The 24974-nt window shown below is 43.8% G+C and overlaps 1 protein-coding gene across 2 annotated transcripts in view; it reads left to right on the top strand.

Annotated features, from left to right (window-relative positions):
• Positions 1-227: 227 nt before the first annotated feature.
• The window catches only part of lto1 (LTO1 maturation factor of ABCE1), a 29260-nt gene continuing 4513 nt past the window's right edge, over positions 228-24974 (top strand). Inside the window, exons 1-5 of one of the 2 annotated variants that reach the window (XM_056278678.1) lie at positions 228-328; positions 504-609; positions 21984-22054; positions 22368-22485; positions 22726-22817. In XM_056278678.1, coding sequence (XP_056134653.1) covers positions 270-328; positions 504-609; positions 21984-22054; positions 22368-22485; positions 22726-22788 — 417 coding nt within the window. In that variant the 5' untranslated portion in view covers positions 228-269 and the 3' untranslated portion in view covers positions 22789-22817. The remainder of the gene's footprint in view (positions 329-503; positions 610-21983; positions 22055-22367; positions 22486-22725; positions 22818-24974) is intronic. The other variant, XM_056278677.1, reaches the window with a different exon arrangement.

Consider the following 24974-nt stretch of genomic DNA (forward strand, 5'->3'; position numbering starts at 1 on the left):
CTGAATCTGTTGTGTCATATTCTTTTTTAGGTTGAATAATAATAATAAGTATTTCGTTGCCAGCGATGCCTGTCACGTTGTATTGTTGTGTATTTGGCGGATAAAACAACTTGACTTGTTGTACAACACCGGCGCTGTATTGCCTTCTAGACACGACGCGGGGGCAAAAGTACCGCTACGTGTGGTGACGCAAGAGGTTTGGGGCCGCTCGCGGGCGGCTGATGACACGAGTCCGGGGAACAGCCGACAGGAAGCTGCACTACAGGAAGATGGCGCGCGGCTCTGGACGGGAGGATTCGTTTGACTGCATCTTCCTGGCGGATGACAGGTAGCGAGCGTCGCGTGTTTTAACGCGTGGTGACATAAGGACGCCGCTCAGCGTGCTCGTGGCTTTCACACGCCTGTGTTTTCTGTTCTCGCTTCATTTGCGTCGCACGCAGTGCCAAGTCACTGAACGTACGTAGCTCGATGTGTGTGCTAAGCAGCTGAAACTGTGGTTTCAGGTTCTACTTAGAGGGGTACCGTGAAGGTTTCGAAGCGGGATCCCGACGAGGGAAGCTGGAGGGACGTAGACACGGAGCGTCGCACGGAGCTAAATTCTCCACCGAGGTCAGTGAATGTGGACGCTGAGCCACCGGCAGGTCAGCCGACACGGGCCTCCATTAACAAGTCCCTTCTGGTGGACGCACAATCACGTGACATGACAACGGTGAGCCGTATAGATCTGTAGGGGACGCAGCCACAGACCTGACGAAGCTGGATTCTCCAGCCACAGACCTGACCAAGCCACAGACCTGACCAAGCCACAGATCTGACCAAGCCACAGACCTGACGAAGCTGGATTCTCCAGCCACAGACCTGACCAAGCCACAGACCTGACCAAGCCACAGATCTGACCAAGCCACAGACCTGACGAAGCTGGATTCTCCAGCCACAGACCTGACCAAGCCACAGACCTGACGAAGCTGGATTCTCCAGCTGCAGACCTGACCAAGCCACAGACCTGACCAAGCCACAGATCTGACCAAGCCACAGACCTGACAAAGCTGGATTTTCCAGCCACAGACCTGACCAAGCCACAGATCTGGCCAAGCCACAGACCTGACAAAGCTGGATTCTCCAGCCACAGACCTGACCAAGCCACAAACCTGACCAAGCTGGATTCTCCAGCCACAGACCTGACCAAGCCACAGACCTGACCACGCCACAGACCTGACCAAGCCACAGACCTGACCACGCCACAGACCTGACCAAGCTGGATTCTCCAGCCACAGACCTGACCAAGCCACAGACCTGACCAAGCCACAGACCTGACCAAGCTGGATTCTCCAGCCACAGACCTGACCAAGCCACAGACCTGACCAAGTGGATTCTCCAGCCACAGACCTGACCAAGCCACAGACCTGACCAAGCCACAGACCTGACGAAGCTGGATTCTCCAGCTACAGACGAGGCGCAACAGCGACTGTACTCGTGTGCTGTCAGCTCAGCAGTGAACCGTTCCCACCCTTGTAAACATGTGGTCCTCGGACCAAGTCAACGCAGGTAGTCTGTACAAACTTTAAAACAACACAGACTGTCTGTCCAGCAAAGCGATCGCCAAGTCGGCACAACGTTTAATTTTGGTCCCCTGCTGAAATCTGTTCGAGGCCCGCATCAATTGGTGCAACCCGATTTAAAAAACCTACAGCGGTCTAGGGAGACTGGAGAGTGTATTTATCATGTCAGCCATGGTAAATATGCTAATTAGTGTGATCTAACCTGACTCCATGATCCAGATGAATAAAATGGCGATTTTATGAAAAGAGAAAAGTCCTGAGTTTTAGCTATAAAAACCAGCGCGCTTCAGTGGTAGGTTTTAACCCGCCCCCTGTTATGTACTCTTTGTAGAAGCGTTATTATTGGCTGGGTTCCAGTTATGTGGGAGCTGAGCTCTGAACTTCCATGAAAGCAGTAAAATCATACATCTGTGGGGGTTGCAAACACGCAGAACAACCATTTTTAATGACAAATAATTCATTTTCAATGCAATGAGCATTATTTACGTCAACGAGAGAAACAGGCCAAAAGACACATGTTTTCCCAAGGATCTAAACCAGGGCTGGCCAGTCTTATCCAGAAAGGGCCCGTGTGGATGAAGGTTTTGTCCCAACCAAGCAGTTACACACCTGTGTCTCCTAATCAAGTTCCTCAGCAAAGACCGTACTGGTTGATTAGTGGGATCAGGTGTGTAACTGCTTGGTTGGAACAAAAACCTTCACCCACACTGGCCCTTTCTGGATAAGACTGCTCACCCCTGATCTAAAACCACCATATTCTCCCTGGAATGACAGTATGGCTGCACATCACCAAACCACCATGGTGTGCAGTAGAATATTGGGCAAACTATGCCCGTTGAGAGCACGCGAGCAGTAAACGTTGGAACGAAGACGCCACCACACGTGTCAGCCAACATTGTCTTTATAATGTTGAATACAAAGTAATAGGGCTGCAACTAACAACTATTTTGATAATCAATTAATCTGTCAGTTATTTCTTTGATTTCATGAATCGGATAAAAACACAAAAACAAATTTCATTTCCACAATTTTATTCAAAAAACAAAATGTTATTCAAAGTTGGCGGTACAAATAACAGACCTAAATGTATGCAGCATGTGCAAACACATTGCCTGGTATGGCAGCTTCACTGCCCTTGACCGCAAGACTACAGAGGGTGGTGACAGTGCAGCACATCACCAGGACTGAGCTACCAGCCATGCCGGACCTTTTTTTTAATAAAGTGCACAAAACAACTATTTTTTATGTTGCATTAATGGACCTGAGCTGTTAAAATAATAATAAAATAGAGATATCCATTCCATCCATCCATTATCCAAACCACTCATCCTGCTCTCAGGGTCGCAGGGATGCTGGAGCCTATCCCAGCAGTCATTGGGCGGCAGGCGGGGAGACACCCTGGACAGGCCGTCACTGGGCCGACACACACACACAAACACCTAGGGACAGTTGAAGTACGGCCAATTCACCTGACCTACATGTTTTTGGACTGTGGGAGGAAACCGGAGCACCTGGAGGAAACCCCCGCAGACACGTAGAGAACATGCAAATTCCACACAGAGGATGACCCGGGACGACCCCCAAGGTTGAACTACGCCAGGGCTCGAACCCAGGACCCTCTTGCTGTGAAGCAACCACACTCACCACTGCGCCACCGTGAGACTGAGTAAATTTAGTTCAAGTAAATGTCTGGCAAGAACTTTTACTATGATACTTTAATTCTCAAACTTAATGGTTTACAGAAGTAGAAAAAATAACTTTCCACCAGTCATTTCTATTCTTTTTTTTTTTAAGCAATATATTTATTGAATTTTGTTTGCAAATTACATCAAAACAAGTAATAGCACAGTGCAGCAAACATTTTCACCCTACCCCCCCCCCCCATAACCCTGTCCCTATAACAAGTAATACAATTCAAAGCAGGGTTAAAGAAGATAATAAAGATAAAAATTCAATTAATAAAAATAATAAAATAAAATAAAATAATAATAACAATAATTTCTTTCACAGACTGATTAGAGGGTGTGGTTTTTTTAGTTGCTTTTACGCATATAAACAGTCAGATAGAGTTGTTCTACTCCCCCAGAGCTTGTTCTTGATGAAGCAAGTTACCAACATTAGTATTACGTCTTAGGAAGTACAGAAACAATCCCCAGATTTTATCAAAAACACTTTGTTTACGTCTAACAATATACATGATCTTTTCCATTGACATGTTTGAGGCCATTTCTTTAACCCACATACCAATTCTTGGTCCATCAACACTTTTCCAATTAAGAGCAATTACACGTTTTGCTTGTAATATACACATATCTATAAATCTGAACTCATTGCTATGTAAATGTGGGGTGGTAGGATATAAACCAAGAATAAAAAGCTTTGGACTCAATGGTAATTTCTTTGACAAAATTTGATCAATCATATCAACAACATCTTGCCAGAAGGTTTTCACTTCCACACATTCCCATATACAGTGAAACAGCGTCCCCCTTGCCTCACTACACTTAATACAGGTATCAGGAATATTGTCATTAAAATTGTGCAATTTAACAGGAGTTATATATGTACGCATCAGCCATTTATACTGTAGAAGCTTTAGGTTGCTGCTAACTATCTGTCTCTGGGCCTCTTTACATGCCTCACTCCATTCTTCTAAAGATATTTCCTCCTCTATATCTCCCTCCCATAATCTCAGTTTTGTCTCTGATGATTCATCAGATCCAGATACAAATAAGTCATACATAGTTGAAATTAAACCTTTATCATAACAGTGTTTTGTGACTGCAACTTCTAATATAGAAATGGTAGGAATGTCTAATGAATGGCTTTGACAGGATGATATAAAACTCCTTAGCTGAAGATATTTGAAAAAATGATTCCTTGGAATGTCATACTTGGTAGATATTTCCTCAAAGGACATGAATACTTCATCCTCCTCCCTGTACATGTCTTGCACTTTCCTTAACCCCTTTTCAGCCCATAATTTAAATCCCCTATCATTTTGCCCTGGTTTGAAATTGGCATTACCCCAAATAGGACTGAAGCGTGACCAGGACATATTTATATTCAAATACTTACAAGCATCGAACCAAACATCAATCATATTCAATATTATAGGGTTGTCTGTATTTTTCTTCAGATATTTACGGTCTGCTGAATACAAATACAGGTGCAATGGTAAGCCTGGTTTAACAGAGCAGGCTTCCAGATCAATCCAAGCTGGGGGACTTCCAGATGAGAAGTAAAACATAATCGACCTTAATTGTGCTGCCCAGTAATACCATTGGATATTTGGACATTTCAGGCCTCCTCGATCATATGGTAGATAAAGTAAAGATAGACGTAATCTACGACGTTTATTTTGCCAAATAAAGTTGGTAAACAGTTTCTTGATTTTCGTGAACAAAGATGAAGGAGGGGGTAGGGGGATATTCTGGAACAAATAAAGAAATTTGGGAAGTATATTCATCTTTAGGATATTAATCCTGCCGATCATTGAAATAGGTAAGGATGTCCAACGCTCTCTCGAAGCAATACTAGCGTCCAGGACGGGCTCATAATTTGTCTGAGCAATCTTATTCACCGCAGGGACAATTTTAAACAAGACCATTCTTCCTCTCTGTTTCATTCAGTAACATTATAGATGATTTGGAGTAATTAACTTTATAACCAGATATTTTCCCAAATGATTCAATAAGGCTTAGGAGCGCTGGGATAGATCTATGCAGATTTTTAAGCATTAATATCACATCATCGGCGAAGAGTGCTACCCTGTGCTCCAGATGTCCCTCTCGAATTCCATAAATATCGCTGTGTGTTCTCACCGCTATAGCAAATGGTTCTATCGCTAGGATAAAAAGTAAAGGCGATAAAGGGCTCCCTTGAGGGCAACTTCTACAAATGTTAAAAGGTTTAGAAACCTTACTATTCGTCAAAACTTCTGCAGTAAGCCCTGTACAAAGCAATCTTATCCATTTGATAAATGTATCCCCAAGGCCAAATCGTGTTAACACTTCAAACAGATAAGGCCATTCAATACGGTCGAAGGCCTTCTCTGCATCAAGTGAAAGTAAGGCCGTGTCAGGCGCCTCCCTCTGACTGTATAAAATATTGAGCACTCGTCTAACGTTATGAAAACCCTGTCTCCCTTGAATGAATCCGTTCTGGTCTTCTCCCACTACTCTAGGTAGAAGATCCTCCAATCTTCTTGCAAGAATTTTACAGAGTATTTTTGTATCAGAATTTAGGAGACTAATTGGACGCATATTTTCACATTTTGTATTTGGTTTCCCCGGTTTTGGGAATAAAGTGATTAGGGCGCCCCTCATAGATGTAGGGAGAAGACCATTCTCAAAGGATTCCTGAAACATCTCCAAGAGGGGTGGTATTAATTTGGTTTGAAATTTTTTATAAATGTCTATAGGGATGCCATCTGGACCCGCTGATTTTCCAGCCTGCATACACCCAATTGCTTCTGCAATTTCCAATGCAGTTACATCTTGATCTAATACTCTACTTTCCTCTTCCGAAATTTTAGGAATATTAAGATTGTCTAGGAATTGTGTTTGCGTTTCCAGATTAGGAGAGCACTCAGAGCTGTATAATTTCCCATAGAAGTCTCTAAAGGCTTCATTAATCTCTGTCGGGTCCACTATAGTTCTACCACTTGGGACTTCAATACAATTAATAGACCTTTCTGTTTGTTGTTGTTTAATGCGCCATGCTAGAAGTTTTCCGGGCTTTTCCCCCTGATCATAGTAGGACTGTTTGAGTCTCATTAAATCAGCAGCCGCTTTATTAGCTGCCAGTTCATTGTACTGTGCTCTAAGCAGTAGCAGTCTTGTATGAACATCTGTAGGTATATTTCTATTATTATATATTTCTGTTTCCAGTTTTTTAATTTCCTCATCTAATGTCTTCATTTCAAGTCGTGTAGCCTTTTTCTTGGAACTAGTGAAGGAAATGATTTGGCCCCTGATAAAGGCTTTGAAAGCCTCCCACCTTGTGCTAGCAGAAGTCTGGGACTTGTTACATTCAAAATACAGGTCAATCTGCTTATCTAAGAAATCTATGAATGTAGGATCCGCAAGCCACCCGGGTTGAAAACGCCATCTCGGGGGGTTGCACACTAAGTTATTATCTTCATAGGTCAAGGATACTGCAGCGTGGTCAGACAGAACTATACTACTATAATGACATTCATCTATTTTGGAGACAAGTAGCGCTGAAACCAAAAAGTAGTCTATGCGTGAGTGAGTTCTATGAGTACCGGAATAGCAGGAATATTCTACTGCGTTCGGTTTACCATGCCTCCAAACATCAAACAAATTTAATTCCTTCATAAAATGGTGTATCGTCTTTCTGGACTTACTGTGGGTATCATCTAAACCAGTTGACCTGTCTTTTGAAGGATCTAACATACAGTTAAAGTCGCCAGCTATTATGTATTTCCCAGGATGATTTGAAGCAGTCAAAAACAGACTATTATAGAATTTAGAGTCATCTTCATTGGGGCCGTAAACATTTATCAAAGTTAAGGTTTCAGATAATAACCTACCCTGGACTATAATATACCTCCCTGCAGGGTCCTTAACTACATGCTGTACCCGTAATGGAACCGATTTATGAATTAGTATCATAACCCCTCTAGCATGAGTGGTGTAAGGAGCAGACAACACTTGACCCTGCCATCGTCTTGCTATTTTGGGAACGTCCTCATCCACCATGTGTGTTTCTTGTAAAAAAAACGATTTTTGATTTCAAGGATTTTATCCTGCTCATTACCTGCTTCACTTTTGTGAGTTTGATCAAACCCCTACAATTCCACGAAGTAAATTTTACCTTGCAACTCTCTGACATTGATTCCGGTATGTTATATTAGGAACCGTAGTGAAGAAGTAATTTGACAAACCACACCCACTGATGAAAGAATAAATAATAAAATGAAACCACAAAAACCCACCCTCAACCCCATACGAACCTAAAGTCCATGAACTCTGGACATCCCCTCCCATCCCACGTTTAACTACCGCTAAAACGAGTTTCTCTAACTTTTCTTTTCTTCTCGCTCTAGCTCGCTATCTTACTTTTTCTAAATACTAATCACACATAACATCATTAATGAACTGTTCAACGCCAACAACATGTAGGCATATATAAAATTAACCATCCGAGCACATACACAAACCTGGAACCCGTGCATGCAGACTGGAAGACGAGAGGGAAAAGTCTGTAGCCTGGTCACAAGAGTCCGCGATGCATTGGGCCTTCCTTCCTCCGACAGGCGCATAAACCGATGATGACTCTCTCTGTCCCTTAGGTCTAGGCCTACTTGGATGTGCCCATGTCATTTCGGCTGGTGCTTGGACATTGTCTCTCATTCAGGGTTAAGTGCATTCCACAAAAGCTGAATAGTCTAGCTATAAACCAGACTCCGTCCTGTCCAGGTAGAAAAATAAAGCCTAAACAAAAACAAAATGGCGACAGCCCGAACACGTAGCTACATCTTTCGTGTAAATGGAAATAAAATAAAATAAAGTGAGCTTAATAGCCTACTGCATCAGTCCTTATCCGAGGGATTGAATAAACCGCTCCACTTCTGCTGGGGTTTGAAAGGTGTGGGGTCTCTCGTCGTGTGTTACCAGGAGCCGGGCTGGAAAGACGATTCTGTGCTTGTGGATCCCCCGGTCTCTCAGCTTCTTTCGGACCTGGTCGTAGTCGCGCTGCATCTTGTGCACCCCAGCAGAGAGGTCGATGTGAAAACGGACCGGCGTGTTCTTGTAAAGGACCTGTCCCTTGGTTTTGGCTGCCTTTAGTACTCGCTCCCTGTCCTTAAAGTTCATGAACCTCATGATCAATGTCCTTGGACGACCCGTGCGAGAGTCTACTGGAGCGCCGATTCTATGAGCCCGCTCCACTACCAAGCCCTCCCGCGTATCCATGTTCAGAGCCTCTGGCAACCACTTCTCCAAAAATGCAGGTGCATCCTGCCCCTCTTCTTTCTCCGGTAGGCCCACCAACCTTACGTTATTTCGCCGACTCCTGCATTCCAAGTCCTCCACTTTGTCAGTAAGGCTTTTGACGGTGTTTTCCAGCGTGCTAACTCGGGGTGTTAGCTTCTTAACGTCGTCCTCCACGTCAGAAATCCGTTGCTCGGCCTGTTCCATGCGGCCCGTGCATTCCTGTATTTGTTTCTTTACATCCGCAATTGTCGCTTGCACTCCATCAATTTTCTTGTAAAGTCCACTTTTCAAAGACTGTATGGCTTTCATGATATCTAGGTTGCTATTCTTATCTGTGTCTAACATTTCATCATCTTCTTCCTCGTGGTCGTCTCCTTCGTTAGCCATATTTTCAACCTGCATGGCGTCGCTAACCTTCTCAGCCTCTTCCTCGTGTCGCGATTTCCTTTTCTCCTTCTCTTTTTCTCTCTTTGCCTTTTCTTTCGGGTTTTTCCCTGACATTTTAGTTCTGGGTGCTCTTATACACGTATTGCGTGACTTTAGACAAGATTCGGATTAGTATTGTAGGATTAATTTACACGGTAGCTGCAGAGCTTGAGATGTGCGACCCCCTAGTCCCTTGCCATAACCGGAAGTCCATTTCTATTCTTTATTGAGCTGTGTGTCAAGGGGAAACTTTATAGCTTGACATTTTCCCAAAAACAGCTAGAAATGTTCGCACAGCTCCCGAAATCCCTTCAGAAAGAATTAAGAACTACAAAGAAATAAGAAAACAACCAGAGACTCGACTTGTTTCCTCCCGTCTTCTGGCTAACCTTCATACTCTGCACAGATTGCTGCTTTGTCCTCAACACCAAAAGTAGGTGTGATTTACGGCAAAGCTTTATAGCTGCACTACCTGAAATAAGTTTCTGCTCGGCCCGGTTGAATGTGCATTCTTGTTCCGTTCTCATGCTGCAGTTAAATCACCACATTAACACCCCTGTCTTTTACCCCGTGTGCTTCTTGCTCACTCGCTCCCTCTAAAAGGTGAAGAGATGCAACTGCGCTGTCTTCATCTGGTCTCAGAGGTGGCAGCGGTGAGCTGAGCCTGTTTGGCTATTTAGATGTAAATGGATAACGTAAACGGATAATGGATGGAAATTAGAGATAATACAACGTAAAACAGAAACTGTTAACAGGCTTTGCTACATCAACTAGCTTTAACAACAGTAACACTGCAGTAACTCTGTCTCTGTCTCTCTCTCATACACACACACTCTCTCTCTTTCTGTAGGAACTTTGCATTGCAGTGCAAAAAATGTTAGCATGTCCACATGCTCCTGGCTAAGGCTTGCTCTTTTCTTGGATATTTGACTTAATAGACCATTCAAGCTGGATCCCGAATAAACACCAGCTATTACATAAACCTAAAGAAGTACCTGCTGTGAGACAAGCGATTCCTCACTGTGGCAGCCAAGTTATGTTTATATATGTTTAGTTCTATAAATAAGTGCAGTTTGTGTTGGGTTAATAGCTTATGTAAATTGAGATAAATAAGTGATTTAATTGAATAAGTTAATTAATAGTAGTTGTTAAAAGTTAGCTAATAATCATTTGATTTAATTTATGTTGATGTAAGCGTGATATTTTCTAAAAGGCAACAGTGTGAACTTTCTGTTAGAACGGTGATTTAGGTTACTGTCACTTTTAAGAGCTAGGTCTTGTGGGTTCACGAATGGCACTCGGAGGAGGACATTTTGTCTTGTGGCGTTGAGGCTCAAGTAGCGACCGAGCCACACGTGTTTCTTACTGTAGTACAGTTTGCTGATTAAGGAGTACTTAACTTTGAATAGTCCTATAAGAAGATACTACAAACTGTGGAATAAAATACTTGTCTTATCCTTTCTTACATCGGAGTCCTGTGGAAGTTTTTTCCTTCTCAAGTTAACGTACACGAGTTAACTCCTGGCAATCGCTGAGCTTCAACCCCCACATTTGTAAGAAACACTGCTCCAATTGGATGAAAGGACATTTGTTGAAGAGTTTTAAACCAGAAGGAAATAAGAATTACACTAATTCAAGACACGGTGGCCATGAGTAAAGTTCAATTCTCAACTCTCCCTATATAAAGGTGCCTTCCGTTTCCATGTGTTAGCTAGCGGACTAGCCCGACATCATCGTAAAAGGAAATATACGGTTTCTTGTGGTTAGCCACGCTACTTTGTGGACTTATCAGACTGAACTGTCAACACCATCATCATGTTTAGCTATTTTAAGCCAGTTGGCGCATAAAGAATGGAGCACAGAGTTGAAGATACGGACACAGTTGTCAAGCTAAGGGTGAATGTCATAGCTAAGGCAGTGGGAGAAAGGTTGCAACATGCTGTTAGCTCTCGGAAAGCCAAGCTAGCTAAGCTAACAGATAAAATGATCAGATACGCCAATTAATGGATGACAGTGATGATAATAGCTTAACGTTAATTCAAACCAAATTAACGGTGGCATTCAAAAGACGGAGTTTTGTGAATTGCATGCCAATGTTAAAGGGATACTTCAGCACATTTCTGAAGAAGAAATGAACGGTAAGCTAACTGGTTAGAACCCAAGGCTGATGTCTTTAGGGATTTTGCAGTGAGGGCTAAGGCTTGGATAGATGAGGCTGCTCTACGCATTGTAGAAGCTACAAAATGCAATGAAGAGGTACAGCCATCAGATAGCGTATCCATGACGTCTTTCTCGTCATTAAAGCATGGCTCCAATGTAGCTTCTGTGCATTCTTCTCATGCAATATATTATGCTTCGTCTACTCGTCTAAAGACAGAATTGAAGAGAGCTAAATGTTTAGCCCAAGCATCTGCTCTAAGCAAAGACAGATTTTAGAGGAACAGGAAGCTAAACTAAAAAGAGAAAGAGTGGCGCTGGAGATACAAACTGCTTTAGCTGCATCTGATGCTAAAATTACGCTCTTGAACGAGTTTGAAGGGCTTGTTATCTCATCCAGAGCATCAATTCATGATGGAATGAACTCCTACCTGTGTTCAAACAAATGTATAGATTTGTTAGCTCACAGGCAAGTAAAGTGTACATCACTCACATACAGGCAAGTAGCACAGAGTAATGACATTCTACACAATGTTCGGATACTTTAAAAGATGTTACTGAAATGCTAGCTAAGCAGCAAATATTAGCCACTCTGCCCACTCAGAACATTCCTGTGTTGAAGGGAGACCGCCTAGAACAGTGTTTCCCAACCCAGTCCTCAAGGACCCCCTATCCTGCAGATTTTCATTGTAACCCTGCATCGGTAGCTCTGCTTGTACTTACTCAACCTTGTACTATCTCATAGCACTTAATTATGCAAGGTGTTCAAAATCTGACATAATTCATTGCTGATTGGTTGAATAACTACAAACGGGTACCTATTCAGGGTTGCAAAGAAAATCTGTAGGATAGGGGGTCCTGAGGACTGGGTTGGGAAACACTACCCTAGAACAGCGGTGGCTAACCATGTGCCATGGAGAGCCATGTGTATGCGGGTCTCCACACCAGGTGATTTCACTAATAATCGTCCTCTTTGGTTGAAAAGTAATCAGTGAAATCCCCTGGTGTGGATGGAGTCCGGCTGGAAAGAAAACCTGCATACACATGGCTCTCCATGGCACATGGTTAGCCACCCCTGCCCTGGAATATCGGCTGTGTTTAAGGGCATTCAAACACGGAGTAGAGGAAAAGACGGAGAGCGGCAAAGACTGGCTCTGCTTTATGGAGCAGTATACTAGCGGACAGCCCAGAGAGCTGATAAGGAGCTGTCTCCATATGGAACTCGAGCGTGGCTATTATGAAGCCAAGAGGCTTCTGGAAGAACATTTCGGAAATGCTTATAAGATTTCAGTGGCATGTATCAACAATGCCCTGAACTGGCCTACCATCAAGTCAGACGGCGGAGAAGCTCTCCATTCATTTGGCTTCTATCTCACATGATGACGTGTTATGACTGATGTGGAGTACGTGGAAGAGTTGGACAATGCAGCTAGAATGCGTGCAGTCATTGTCAAGCTCCTGTACAAGTTGAGGGAAAGGTGGGGAAGTGTGGTGTGTGGTATTCAGGATAGGGAACATTGCAGAGCCAAGTTTAACGACCTTGTGGATTTTGTTGACAAGAAAACAAAGGAAGCCTTGCACCAACTATTTGGTGACATAAAGGACTTTGCCGTAAAGAGCCAAGCTAAAGGTCAAGTGGATGAGAGGTTGCACAGGAGAAGTGGTAATAAGAGAGGCTTCATCACAGCTGTGACTACCACCAGTAATCGAGCAGTGAGTCCCCAGTCTAAGTCAGAGTACATAGTCACTGGCAGCCAAGTTTGTGCATTTTCCAAACCCTGTCTCTTCTGTCAGGGTGGAGAACATACTATAGAACAGTGCAAGAAGATGAAGAAGTCTCTTCATAAGGAGAAGATTGACTTCTTACGAGCAAAAGGCCTGTGCTTCAGCTGCCTGAAACAGGGGCAGCTGAAGCTCCTAACATGAATAAATCATGTAAGGAGAAAATGAGCTGCCAAGTCTGCACACAGGCTCACCCTACAGTGTTGCACATGAAGGCCAAAAACAATGTTACAAACAAGGAGGTAAGGCTTGAAGAGGAGTCATACAAAGGTAAGGAAAGATTGTCAGAGTCAGTTATAAGTGGGTTTGTGGATACAGATCCAAGGACTTGGGGAGCGACAAGTGCTGAAAACACAGAGAGCATCTTAGCAATAGTTCCAGTTCAAGTCAAGACCAACAAGGGCCAAAGCGTGACAAAACTTAACGCTTTTCTCGACCCTGGTAGTACTGCCTGCTTTTGTACTGAGGAACTAATGAAAGATCTCATCTTCACAGGCAGAAAGACATGCATTTTATTAAAGACCATGGAGGAGAAAAAGATTGTTAGCAGTCACATGGTGTCTGGCTTGGAGGTGAGCAGCTTAGATTGCAACGATTTTCTGGGGCTCCCAGATACATACTCCCAGAATACCATTCCGGCAACTAAAGCAATATTCCTTTACAAGAGGACATCGACAAGTGGCCTCACCTCCAAAATATAGATGCAGAGATAGAACTACTTATTGGAACTAATGCGCCCAAGGCTATTGAACCCTGGCAGGTCATTGCCAGTGTAGACGATGGTCCATATGCTGTAAGAACACGACTTAGCTGGATCATCAGTGGACCTCTCTGGGAAGGCACTGGCCACAGTACAACAAGTGGGCTGATACAGGTTTCATCCAACTGTATATCAGTTGCCAGACTGGATGAACTCTGGAGTCAGCAGTTCAAGAGTGACTTCCCTGATTGTGAGCAAGACGATAAGCTGGAGCTGTCCAGAGAGGATCTTCAGTTCCTTGACATTGCCTCACAGTCAGCTAGACTTGTGGAGGGACATTACAACATCGCCCTGCCACTGAGGAATAAGGACATGAAGATACTCAACAACTGTAAGTTAGCGGTGCAGCGTGGTCTAAAGTTAAGGTGGAAGTTTGTGAAGAATCCAACTTTCCATGCAAAGTACTCAACTGCCTTTTTTTTTCGACTTTTTCCCCCTTTTTCACCCAAATTGTATCCAGCCAATTACCCCACTCTTCCGAGCTGTCCCGTTCGCTGCTCTGCCCCCTCTACCGATCTGGGGAGGGCTGCAGACTACCGTGTGCCTCCTCCAATACATATGGAGTCGCCATCCGCTTCTTTTCGCCTGACAGTGAGGAGTTTTGCCAGGGGGACGTAGCACATGGAAGGATCACATTAGTCCCCTCAGTCCACCCCCCCCCAAAGAGGTGCCCCGACTGACCAGAAGAGACGCTAGTGCAGTGACCAGGACACATACCCACATCCACCTTCCCACCCACAGACACGGCCATTTGTGTCTGTAGGGACACCCAACCAAGCCGGAGGTAACACAGGGCTTCAAACCGACAATCCTCGTGTTGGTAGGCAATGGAATAGACCATTATGCTACCTAGACGCCCACAATTTGCCTCTTTGACATTAAATACTGACTCTCTCAAAATTATTTTTAATTTAATGATATCAGAGGTCGGTGGCACGGTGGCGCAGTGGTTAACGTGGTCACCTCACAGCAAGAAGGTCCTGGGTTCGAGCTCCAGGGTAGTCCAACCTTGGTGGGTCATCCCGGGTCATCCTCTGTGTGGAGTTTGCATGTTCTCCCCGTGCCTGCGTGGGTTTCCTCCGGGGCTCCGGTTTCCTCCCACAGTCCAAAAACATGTACAAACCCCAATTCCAATGAAGTTGGGACGTTGTGTAAAACGTGAATAAAAACAGAATACAATGATTTGCAAATCCTTTTCGACCTATATTCAATTGAATACACTACAAAGACAAGATATTTAATGTTCAAACTGATAAACTTTATTGTTTTTTGCAAATATTAATTAGTGTGCATGCTGGGCATTCACACAATTGCTTTGCAGTTCTTTATTTATTTATTTATTTATTTTTCTTCCGCCCATTTTTTGACACTTTGTTGCTCCTTCTTACCTTTAGTTACTGAAACCATTCAACTATCAAAATGTTCAACTCATTAAGGACATTAGTGCTCCCCTTTCAGATTTTTCATACCTTTTGAACTTTTTGAAATATTCAACTTTTTTCAGCCATGTTTTGAATGGGAGTTAATGGGGGACTTTTGCAACCTTTCCACCTCTTTTACTCCTTCATACTTTTAGCCACTGAAACCATTCAGGTATCAAAATGTTCATCTCTTTAAGCCCATTAAGGCTCACATTTCGGTTTTTTGAAATCTTTTATACTTTTAGACATATTAAGCTTTTTCTACTTTTTCAAAACAATGGAAGTCTATGGGGAAATGATGAAACCCTCATCACCTTTGAACTGTATGTCCTTCATTTTTTGAGCTAGAAACCCCGTTTAAAGCTTAAACAGTTCAGGACATTCAGCTCTCAGAATCCTATTCAGATTTAAAAAAATATTTTATAGTTTTTGAACAATTCAGCTCTAAAATTTAGCAATTCTGCCATACACTTTGCCTGTTAGAATGTTCAGTCCTATTGTGACATCACATATCAATTTGAAACTCAACTGCCAGGCTAATTGCTGTCAACTCTCAACACCTGGTAGATTTGATCAGCTTCTGCCACTTCTTAACTGCTCTTCCTCCCTCTTCAACCTTCCTACCTTCCTTCCTACCTACCTTCCTACCTACCTTCCTTCCTTCCTACAACCGTCCTACCTTGCTTTCTACAGTCTTTCCTACCTTCCTGCAACCTTACTACCTTCCTTCCTACAACCTTCTTACCTTCCTACCTTCCTACAATCTTCCTACCTTCCTTCCTACCTACCTTCCTTCCTTCCTACAACCTTCCTACCTTGCTTCCTACCATCTTTCCTACCTTCCTACAACCTTACTACCTTCCTTCCTACAACATTCTTACCTTCCTTCCTACCTTCCTTCATACCTTCCTTCCTACCTTCCTTCCCACAACCTTCCTGCCTTCCTACCTTCCTACAATCTTTCTACCTTCCTTCCTACCTACCTTCCTTCCTTCCTACAACCTTCCTACCTTGCTTCCTACCATCTTTCCTACAACCTTCTTACCTTCCTACCTTCCTTCCTACCTTCCTTCCTACAACCTCCCTGCTATCCTACCTTCCTACAACCTTCTTATCCTCCTTCCTACCCTTCCTCTTCATCACTACTCTTCCTCTTCATCACTCTTCATCTTCATCACTACCCCTCCTCTCATTCAACCCCTCCTCTCATTCTACCCCTCCTCCTCTCATTCTACGATTCCTCTCATTTCAGTTTCCAGGTATTTCAGGTAGGCTAGTGACTTTCTGACTTTTCCTATTCATCCATTTTCAGCAATGCTTTTGCGATGTCTTTCAGCAGCTCAGCATTCACATGCTTTTTCTGTGGAAAAGCATTTTTCTAGTTCATTTTGAATTTGATGCTTGCAACACGTTCCAAAGAAGGTGGGACAGGGGCAACAAAAGACTGGGAAAGTTGAGGAATGCTCAAAAAACACCTGTTTGGAACATTCCACAGGTGAACAGGTTAATTGGAGATAGGTGAGTGTCATGATTGGGTATAAAAGGAGCATCCCCGAAAGGCTCAGTCGTTCACAAGCAAGGATGGGGCGAGGGTCACCACTTTGTGAACAACTGCCTGAGCAAATAGTCCAACAGTTTAAGAACAACGTTTCTCAATGTAAAATTGCAAGGAATTTAGGAATTTCATCATCTCCAGTCCATAATATCATCCCAAGACTCAGACAATCCGGAGAAATCTCTGCACGTAAGCGGCAAGGCCCAAAACCAACGTTGAATGCCCGTGACCTTCGACCCTTCAGGCGGCACTGCATTAAAAACCGACATCATTGTGTAAAGGATATTACCACGTGGGCTCAGGAGCACTTGGGAAAACCATCGTCAGTTAACACAGTTCGTCGCTACATCTACAAGTGCAAGTTAAAACTCTACCATGCAAAGCCAAAGCCATATATCAACACCACCCAGAAACGCCGCCGGCTTCTCTGGGCTCGAGCTCATCTGAGATGGACTGACGCAAAGTGGACAAGTGTGCTGTGGTCTGACGAGTCCACATTTCAAATTGGTTTTGGAAATCATGGACGTCGTGTCCTCCGGGCTAAAGAGGAAAAGGACCATCCAGATTGTTATCAGCGCAAAGTTCAAAAGCCAGCATCTGTGATGGTATGGGGGGGTGTTAGTGCCCATGGAATCATGGGTAACTTGCACATCTGTGAAGGCACCATTAATGCTGAAAGGTACATACAGGTTTTGGAGCAACATATGCTGCCATCCAAGCGACGTCTTTTCCAGGGACGTCCCTGCTTATTTCAGCAAGACAGTGCCAAGCCACATTCTGCACGTGTTACACCAGCGGGGCTTTGTAGTAAAAGAGTGCGGGTACTGGACTGGCCTGCCTGCAGTCCAGACCTGTCTCCCATTGAACATGTGTGGTGCATTATGAAGCGCAAAATACGACAACGGAGACCCCGCACTGTTGAGCAACTGAAGTCGTACATCAAGCAAGAATGGGAAAGAATTCCACCTACAAAGCTTCAACAAGTCGTGTCCTCAGTTCCCAAACGCTTATTGAGTGTTGTTAAAAGGAAAGGTGGTGTAACACAGTGGTGAACATGCCCCTGTCCCAGCTTCTTTGGAACGTGTTGCAGGCATCAAATTCAAAATGAGTGAATATTTGCAAAAAAAAACAAAACAATAAGGTTTATCAGTTTGAACATTAAATATCTTGTCTTTGTAGTGTATTCAATTGAATATAGGTGGAAAAGGATTTGCAAATCATTGTATTCTGTTTTTATTCACGTTTTACACAACGTCCCAGCTAAACTGGAATTGGGGTTTGTAAGTCAGGTGAATTGACCGTACCAAATTGTCCTAGGTATGAATGTGTGTGTGTGTGTGTGTGTGTGTGTGTGTGTGTGTGTGTGAGAGAGAGAGCCCTGTGATGGCCTGGCGGCCTGTCCAGGGTGTCTCCCCGCCTGCCGCCTAATGACTGCTGGAATAGGCTCCAGCATCCCCGCGACCCTGAGAGCAGGATAAGCGGTTCAGCTATAATGGATGAATCTTGATGTTAAAATACACTGCTCAAAAAAATAAAGGGAACACCTAAAAAACACAATATAGACCTCGATGAATGAAATATTCCAGCTGAAAATCTTTATTTATTAGACAGAGGAATGTGTTTAGAGCAAAATAACCTAAGAATGATCAATGGAAATCAAAATCATTAGCCCATTAAGGTCTGGATTCAGAATCATACTCAAAATCAAAGTGGAAAATGAGAACATAGGCTGATCTAACTTCTGTGGAAATTCTTCAAGACGATTCAAAATGAGGCTCAGTAGTGTGTGTGGCCTCCACGTGCCTGTATGCACTCCCTACAACGTCTGGGCATGCTCCTGATGAGACGACGGATGGTCTCCTGAGGGATCTCCTCCCAGACCTGGATCAGGGCATCGGTCAACTCCTGGACAGTCTGTGGTGCGACATAGCGTTGGCGGATGGTACGAGACATGATGCCCCAGAGGTGCTCGATTGGATTCAGGTCTGGGGAACGTGCAGGCCAGTCCATAGCATCAATGCCCTCGACATACAGGAACTGCTGACACACTCTGGCCCCATGAGGACGAGCATTGTCATGCATGAGCAGGAACCCAGGGCCCACTGCACCAGCATATGGTCTGACAATGGGTCTGAGGATCTCATCCCGGTACCTAATGGCAGTCATGGTACCTCTGGCTAGCACGTAGAGGTCTGTGCGGCCCTCCAAGGATATGCCTCCCCAGACCATCACTGACCCACCGCCAAACCGGTCATGCTGGAGGATGTTGCAGGCAGCAGAACGTTCTCCACAGCGTCTCCAGACTCTCTCACGTCTGTCACATGTGTTCAGTGTGAACCTGCTCTCATCTGTGAAGAGCACAGGGCGCCAATGGTGAATCTGCCAACCAAGATGTTCTCTGGCAAAGGTCAATCGGGCTGCACGGTGTTGGGCTGTGAACACAGGCCCCAATTGTGGACGTCGGGCCCTCATACCATCCTCATGCATTCTGTTTCTCACTGTTTGAGCAGAAACCTGCACATTAGTGGCCTGTTGAAGGTCGTTTTGTAGGGCTCCGGCAGTGCTCCTCCTGTTCCTCCTTGCACAAGGGACCAGATAGCGGTCCTGCTGCGGGGTTGTTGTCCTCCTGCGGCCCCCTCCACGTCTCCTGGTGTACTGGCCTGTCTCCTGGTACCTCCTCCATGCTCTGGACACTGTGCTGGGAGACACATCAAATCTTCTTGCCACAGCACGCATTGATGTGCCATCCTGGATGAGCTGCACTACCTGAGCAACTTCTGTAGGTTGCAGATACCGCCTCATGCCACCTCTAGTGGTGAGGGCACTAGCAAAATGAAAAACTAACCAAAGATTGGCCAGAAAAGATGAGGACAGGCAAATGGTCTGCGGCCACCACCTGCAAATCCATTCCTTTTATAGGAGTTGTCTTGCAAATTGTCTAATTTCCACCTGGTGGAAATTAGACAATTTACCAACAGGTGAAATTGATTCACAAATCAGTGTTGCTTCCTAACTGGACAGGTTGATATCTCAAAAGTGTGATTGACTTGGAGCTACATTGCATTGCTTATGTGTTCCCTTTATTTTTTTGAGCAGTGTACTAGCAAAAGTCTTGGCAAGGAGATTAGAAATATGTCTCCCTTCAATAATCTCTGAAGACCAAACTGAGGAAGGCATCCAACCTCAAATATACGGCCTCTAATTAATATAATTTCCACTCCACCCACAACCACAAAGCCTGAAGTAGTACTCTCTCTGGATGCTGAAAAAGCCTCCGACTGGGTCGAATGGAGGTATTTGTTTAAATTACTGGAAAATTTGAGTTTGGTAAGAAATTCATTTCCTGTGTCTTTCTTCTTTATTCGTCTCCTCAAGCCCGTGTTCACACAAATAGTCAATAGAAGTTGGTCGGCACAGCGTGTTTTGAGGTTTGAAAGCAACTGAGATGCGGTGTTTTGAAAATACGCATCTCAGCTTTTCCGACACTCCCACCACATATGGCAGGGGTCCCCAATTACTTTTCATAGCGGGCCACTTTTAGGGCCACTTTTAAAACCACAAGCCACTCAACCGCCAGCAGCATGTTGTTCGTTAGTTTGCTTTGGTGTCGATACGTTGCAGGTATTATAATTTAAACAGAGATGTTTCATATATTTTTCGATATATTACTAGTCTTACTTTTACTAAGAAATTAATTTTTTTTTTTGGTAGGGAAATAAAAAAAAATTCTGGTATTTCTCCAAAAATTCTCGCGGACCATAAATCAACCCGTCACGGGCCGGACGTGGCCCGCGGGCCGCCTATTGGGGACCCCTGACATACGGAATCACCAATGGTTTCCACTTCGGCAGCTGTTGTCCTTCTCCTTTCTTCGGTCGGCTGGTGCACTGTTTGTGCATCTTCCTGGCTTTGACAAACACCCAGTTAGCATAACCACACTTAACCAGGGCCTGTTTAATGTGGGATTTATCCCCTTCCCCAGCCGCTGTGTCGGTGGAGACGTTGTCAGCTCGATGGTCCGGCGTCCTGATGACTCCTAGTTTGTGCTCCAGTGGATGATCAGAGTCAAACCTTAAGTACTGACCAGTATGTGTTGGTTTGCGTTAAACATCAATAATGAAATGTCCCCCATCATCAGTTAGAATTTCACAGCCTAAGAAGGCTAACCTGTCATTTTTTACATCATCCCTGGTGAATTTGGTGTGGTTGTTCACCGAGTTAATTTGGTAGGTGAAATGTGGTACATCCTCAGATTTAATTTTAATCCAGGTGTCGTCCACAAATCTGAACCAATGGGTAGGTGGTGTCCCTGGATAGGACATCAGAGCCTCTTTTCCACTTCCTCCATATACAAGTTGGCCACTACAGGTGAGACAGGTGAACCTATAGCACACCATGCCTCTGCCTATAGTACTGCCCCTTGTATGTGAAGTGTGTGGACTGAAGAGACAGCTTCAGGAGCAGACACACTTGGTCAGTGTTAAGGGTGGTCCTAATGCTAAGGGTGGGTTTGTTTTGTAATTTCATACAGACTACCTCCGCTGCTTCATCAACAGGAACGCATGTGAAGAGAGACTTAACATCACAAGAGACCATTGTTTCATCCCTCTCCATAATGATGTCCCTCACCTTGTCCACAACATCCATAGTGTTCTGAATGTGATGTTCATTACTGCCCACCAACGGGTTAAGAATAGATGCAAGAAACTTAGAGATGTTATAGGTCACTGACTTAATCAACAATAGGCCGTAATGGCACATCCGGTTTATGTATCTTAGGCAACCCATACAGACTAGGTGTAGCTTTCTCTGGGTACAATCTGTGCTACAAAATTCTGTCAATAGCATTGTTCTGTTCTAACGGTTTCAGACAATCTATCACTTTTTTCTTGTAACCACTGCCTGGATCTCGTTTCAGGGGCTCATAAGTATTTATGTCGCAAAGTAACGTCCTAACTTTCTCATGATAGTCTGTCTGCTTTAATACAACAGTGCATCTGCCTTTCTTCGCTGAAAAAATGAGGATGTTATTGTCCTTACTTAGAGTTGTGAGAGCATTCCTCTCATCTCTACTGATGTTGGATGGTGGCACCTTTGCATTGTGGAGACAGGCTGAAACTTTGTATGCTTTATTATATGCATCTACCATCAATGGATGTGGCTGAAATAGCCAAATCCACTCATTAGAAGGGGTGTCCACATATTTTTGACTATAAAGTGCAATTTAGTCTGCAAAAATTGGAAAGTTGTCTTGATTTTTATGCGAAATGTTAATCTGAGTTTTGTTATTCTAATGTATAGTCCCTTCGAATTTAGAAGGACTAATTTGTAACTCACCTGTTTTTATGTGACCTCTGACAGATATCCTTCTACTATGGGTTTGCTATTTCCTGGAAATGTTTCCTCCAAAAAGATGTAGATGCCAAATCAAGGTATGATTATACAACAGATGCCATAATCTTCACTGAAAGGATTATGGTGTAATTTCATTATGTGTTCTACAAGGGAAATAAAAGAGGACATAATCGGAATGGTATTAACATATCCAAAAATGGTGTACAAACTTTTGTCCTTTGCCTTTTTATATTTCTTTTTCCACAAAATACAATTTCAATAGTTGTCAGTTATTAAATGCACGTTAACTGAATTGATATATTATTGCCACTAGTATTATGAGAGCAAAGGTCAGATATCACATATAAAGCCTCTTATGTTGTTTTTGTATGTGGCTATGTGTTTTCTCAGGAAGCGTGTGAAGGCTCTAGAGACTTTTTTAATGCTCATCCAGATGTCCTCTCATGAAGACGCCCAGAATAAAAACTTACAGCACAATGTGGAGAGGGTTCGGGCTAAATTCCGACAGGTAGAGTAAGATCTACGAATAAAAATATTTTTTAGAACTTTGTAAGTATTGAACCATACAGGACTCATATTTCTCCAATCCCACCTATTAGACAGATTTATATGCTCAATGGGATTTCAAAATAAAACTAATTATGGAAAATATTAAATAATTCCAAATAAACAGCCCAGTGTTCACCCCCCTGTAATTCCTCCTCAGATGGGTCATGCTGTTTTTTGTCACATTAATATGCTTTCCCAGAAAGTTGAATCTGTTCATCTGGACACAAAGTTTAATGTGAGAAGCCTTTCATCACTCATCTAAGTGATTTCATCAGTCTCAGCTGACTGCAGGTATCCCCAACCTTATATCAGAATCATGTTTATTGGCTATGTAGGTTTGCAGAAACATGGAATTTGACTCTGGTTTCATGGCTCTCTCAGTTTACTTAACATAGAATAACAACACTACAACACAACAATCTTCAGATATATACACAAGGATTGACTATATACAGGTGAAATAATATAATGGAGCAGAGATCTGATAAGAGATCATCAGAGATGCTAGTGTTGTTATAAACAGCACAGTTGCATAATGACCAAAACCATCAATCTAACACAGATTTCATATGCAAATTACTGTGACCAATATGCTGCTTACAACTCTTTAGTGACGATTGCCCATGACTGTCATGCCTTCTGAGTACATGACTTTACTGAGTACACATTCACCAAATCCTTTTTCTTTTGACTCAGTAACAATATTTCTTTGCATCATTGACACTGTGCGTCCTTATTTCTTTTCTATGTTGAGCTGACTAAAACATTTTACTATTATTTTCTAGCTTATTCCTCCAACATTGGGCTTGTTCTATGCCATGTTGTACTCAAAGATAAGTGAAATAATTTTATTGGTAGGTGGCTTTTTACTGATTTCACGCCCACAATTTCACAGTTGAAGTACTCTTGTCCAACCACTAAACTTGTTTGTTTTATGTAATTTTTGATTGTTTTGAAATGAGCATGCCTGACACCTAAATAACGTAATGAATGAATTCCGTACAAGTCACAAAAAACCCAATGAAATTACACCATCAGAGTTACAGCACCTCGCCCGGAAAAGGGAAACCAGGGCCTCCTCCTGGAGCCAGACATGGGAATGGAGCTCGCCGGCGAGCGTCTGGTGGCTTTAGCCCATGGGGCCCGGTCAGGCGCAGCTCGAAAAAACAACATGGAGCCACCACCCTGTGGACCCAGCACACATGGGGATGAGCATTGGGGTATGGTGCAATGCAGGCCGGGTGGCAGGCAAAGGCGGGGACCGGGGCATGCCGACTTCCGGCATTGCAGATTGGTCCTCGGGATGTGGAATGTCACATCTCTGGCAGGGAAGGAGCCTGAGCTGGTGCGGGAGGTGGAGCGGTACCAACTAAACTTAGCACAAAAAGTAAGGAAATGTGTGTTTGGTAGATTATTTTTTTGTTGTAACAATACTTCTTGGCAGTAAATCTTATATCAGGCCCCTGATTGTCAGCACCTGGGGTACAAGAGTCAATAGCAACAGCAAAATAAGCTATTTGGCATTGGCAGTGAAGATTTGGCAAATTTTTCATGGGCGCAGCCCACATACTCAGCTCTGCTGCTCATCCCACAAATGCATGTTCCTTATAAATGTGGCACCATTTAAAAGGGAAATAAACAGGCTTTTCAATGGTATAAGATTTACTGCCAAGAAGCATTGTAACAACAAAGAAATAGTCTACCAAACACAAATTTCTTTACTTTTTGTGCTAAGTATAGATGTCGTTGGGCTCACCTCCACACATAGCATGGGCTCTGGTACCAAACTCCTTGAGAGGGGCTTGACTCATTACTTTTCTGGAGTTGGCCAAGGTGACAGGCGCCGGGCAGGTGTGGGGATACCCACAAGTCCCTGGTTGAGTGCTGTCGTGTTGGAGTTCTCCCCGGGGAATGAGAGGGTCGTCTTTATATGACTGCGAGTTGCTGGGGAGAAGGGTCTGATTGTTATGTGTGCTTATGCATTGAATAGCAGTTTGGACTATCCGGCCTTCTTAGACTCTCTGGGTGGTGTCCTGGGCAGAGCTCCGCCTCGGGACTCTATAGTTCTGCTGGGGGACTTCAATGCTCATGTGGGCAACGATGGAGAAACCTGGAGGGGCGTGATTGGGAGGAACGGCCTCCCCGATCTGAACCCAAGCGGTACCTTTTTATTGGACTTCTGTGCGAGTCAAGGACTGGCCATAGCAAACACCATTTTCGAACATAAGGTAGTTCATAAGTGTACCAGAACCCCTTCGGCCGAAGACGGATGATAGACTTTGTGGTCGTATCAGATCTGCGGCCATATGGTTGGGACACTCGGATGAAGACAGGAGCAGAGCTGTCAACTGATCACCAACTGGTGGTGAGTTGGATCAGATGGCGGGGAAGGCTGCCAGAAAGACCTGGCAAACCCAAACATGTAGTGAGGGTGAACTGGGAACGTCT

This window comes from Lampris incognitus, chromosome 4 (assembly GCF_029633865.1).
Source record: "Lampris incognitus isolate fLamInc1 chromosome 4, fLamInc1.hap2, whole genome shotgun sequence".
Taxonomy (NCBI): domain Eukaryota; kingdom Metazoa; phylum Chordata; class Actinopteri; order Lampriformes; family Lampridae; genus Lampris; species Lampris incognitus.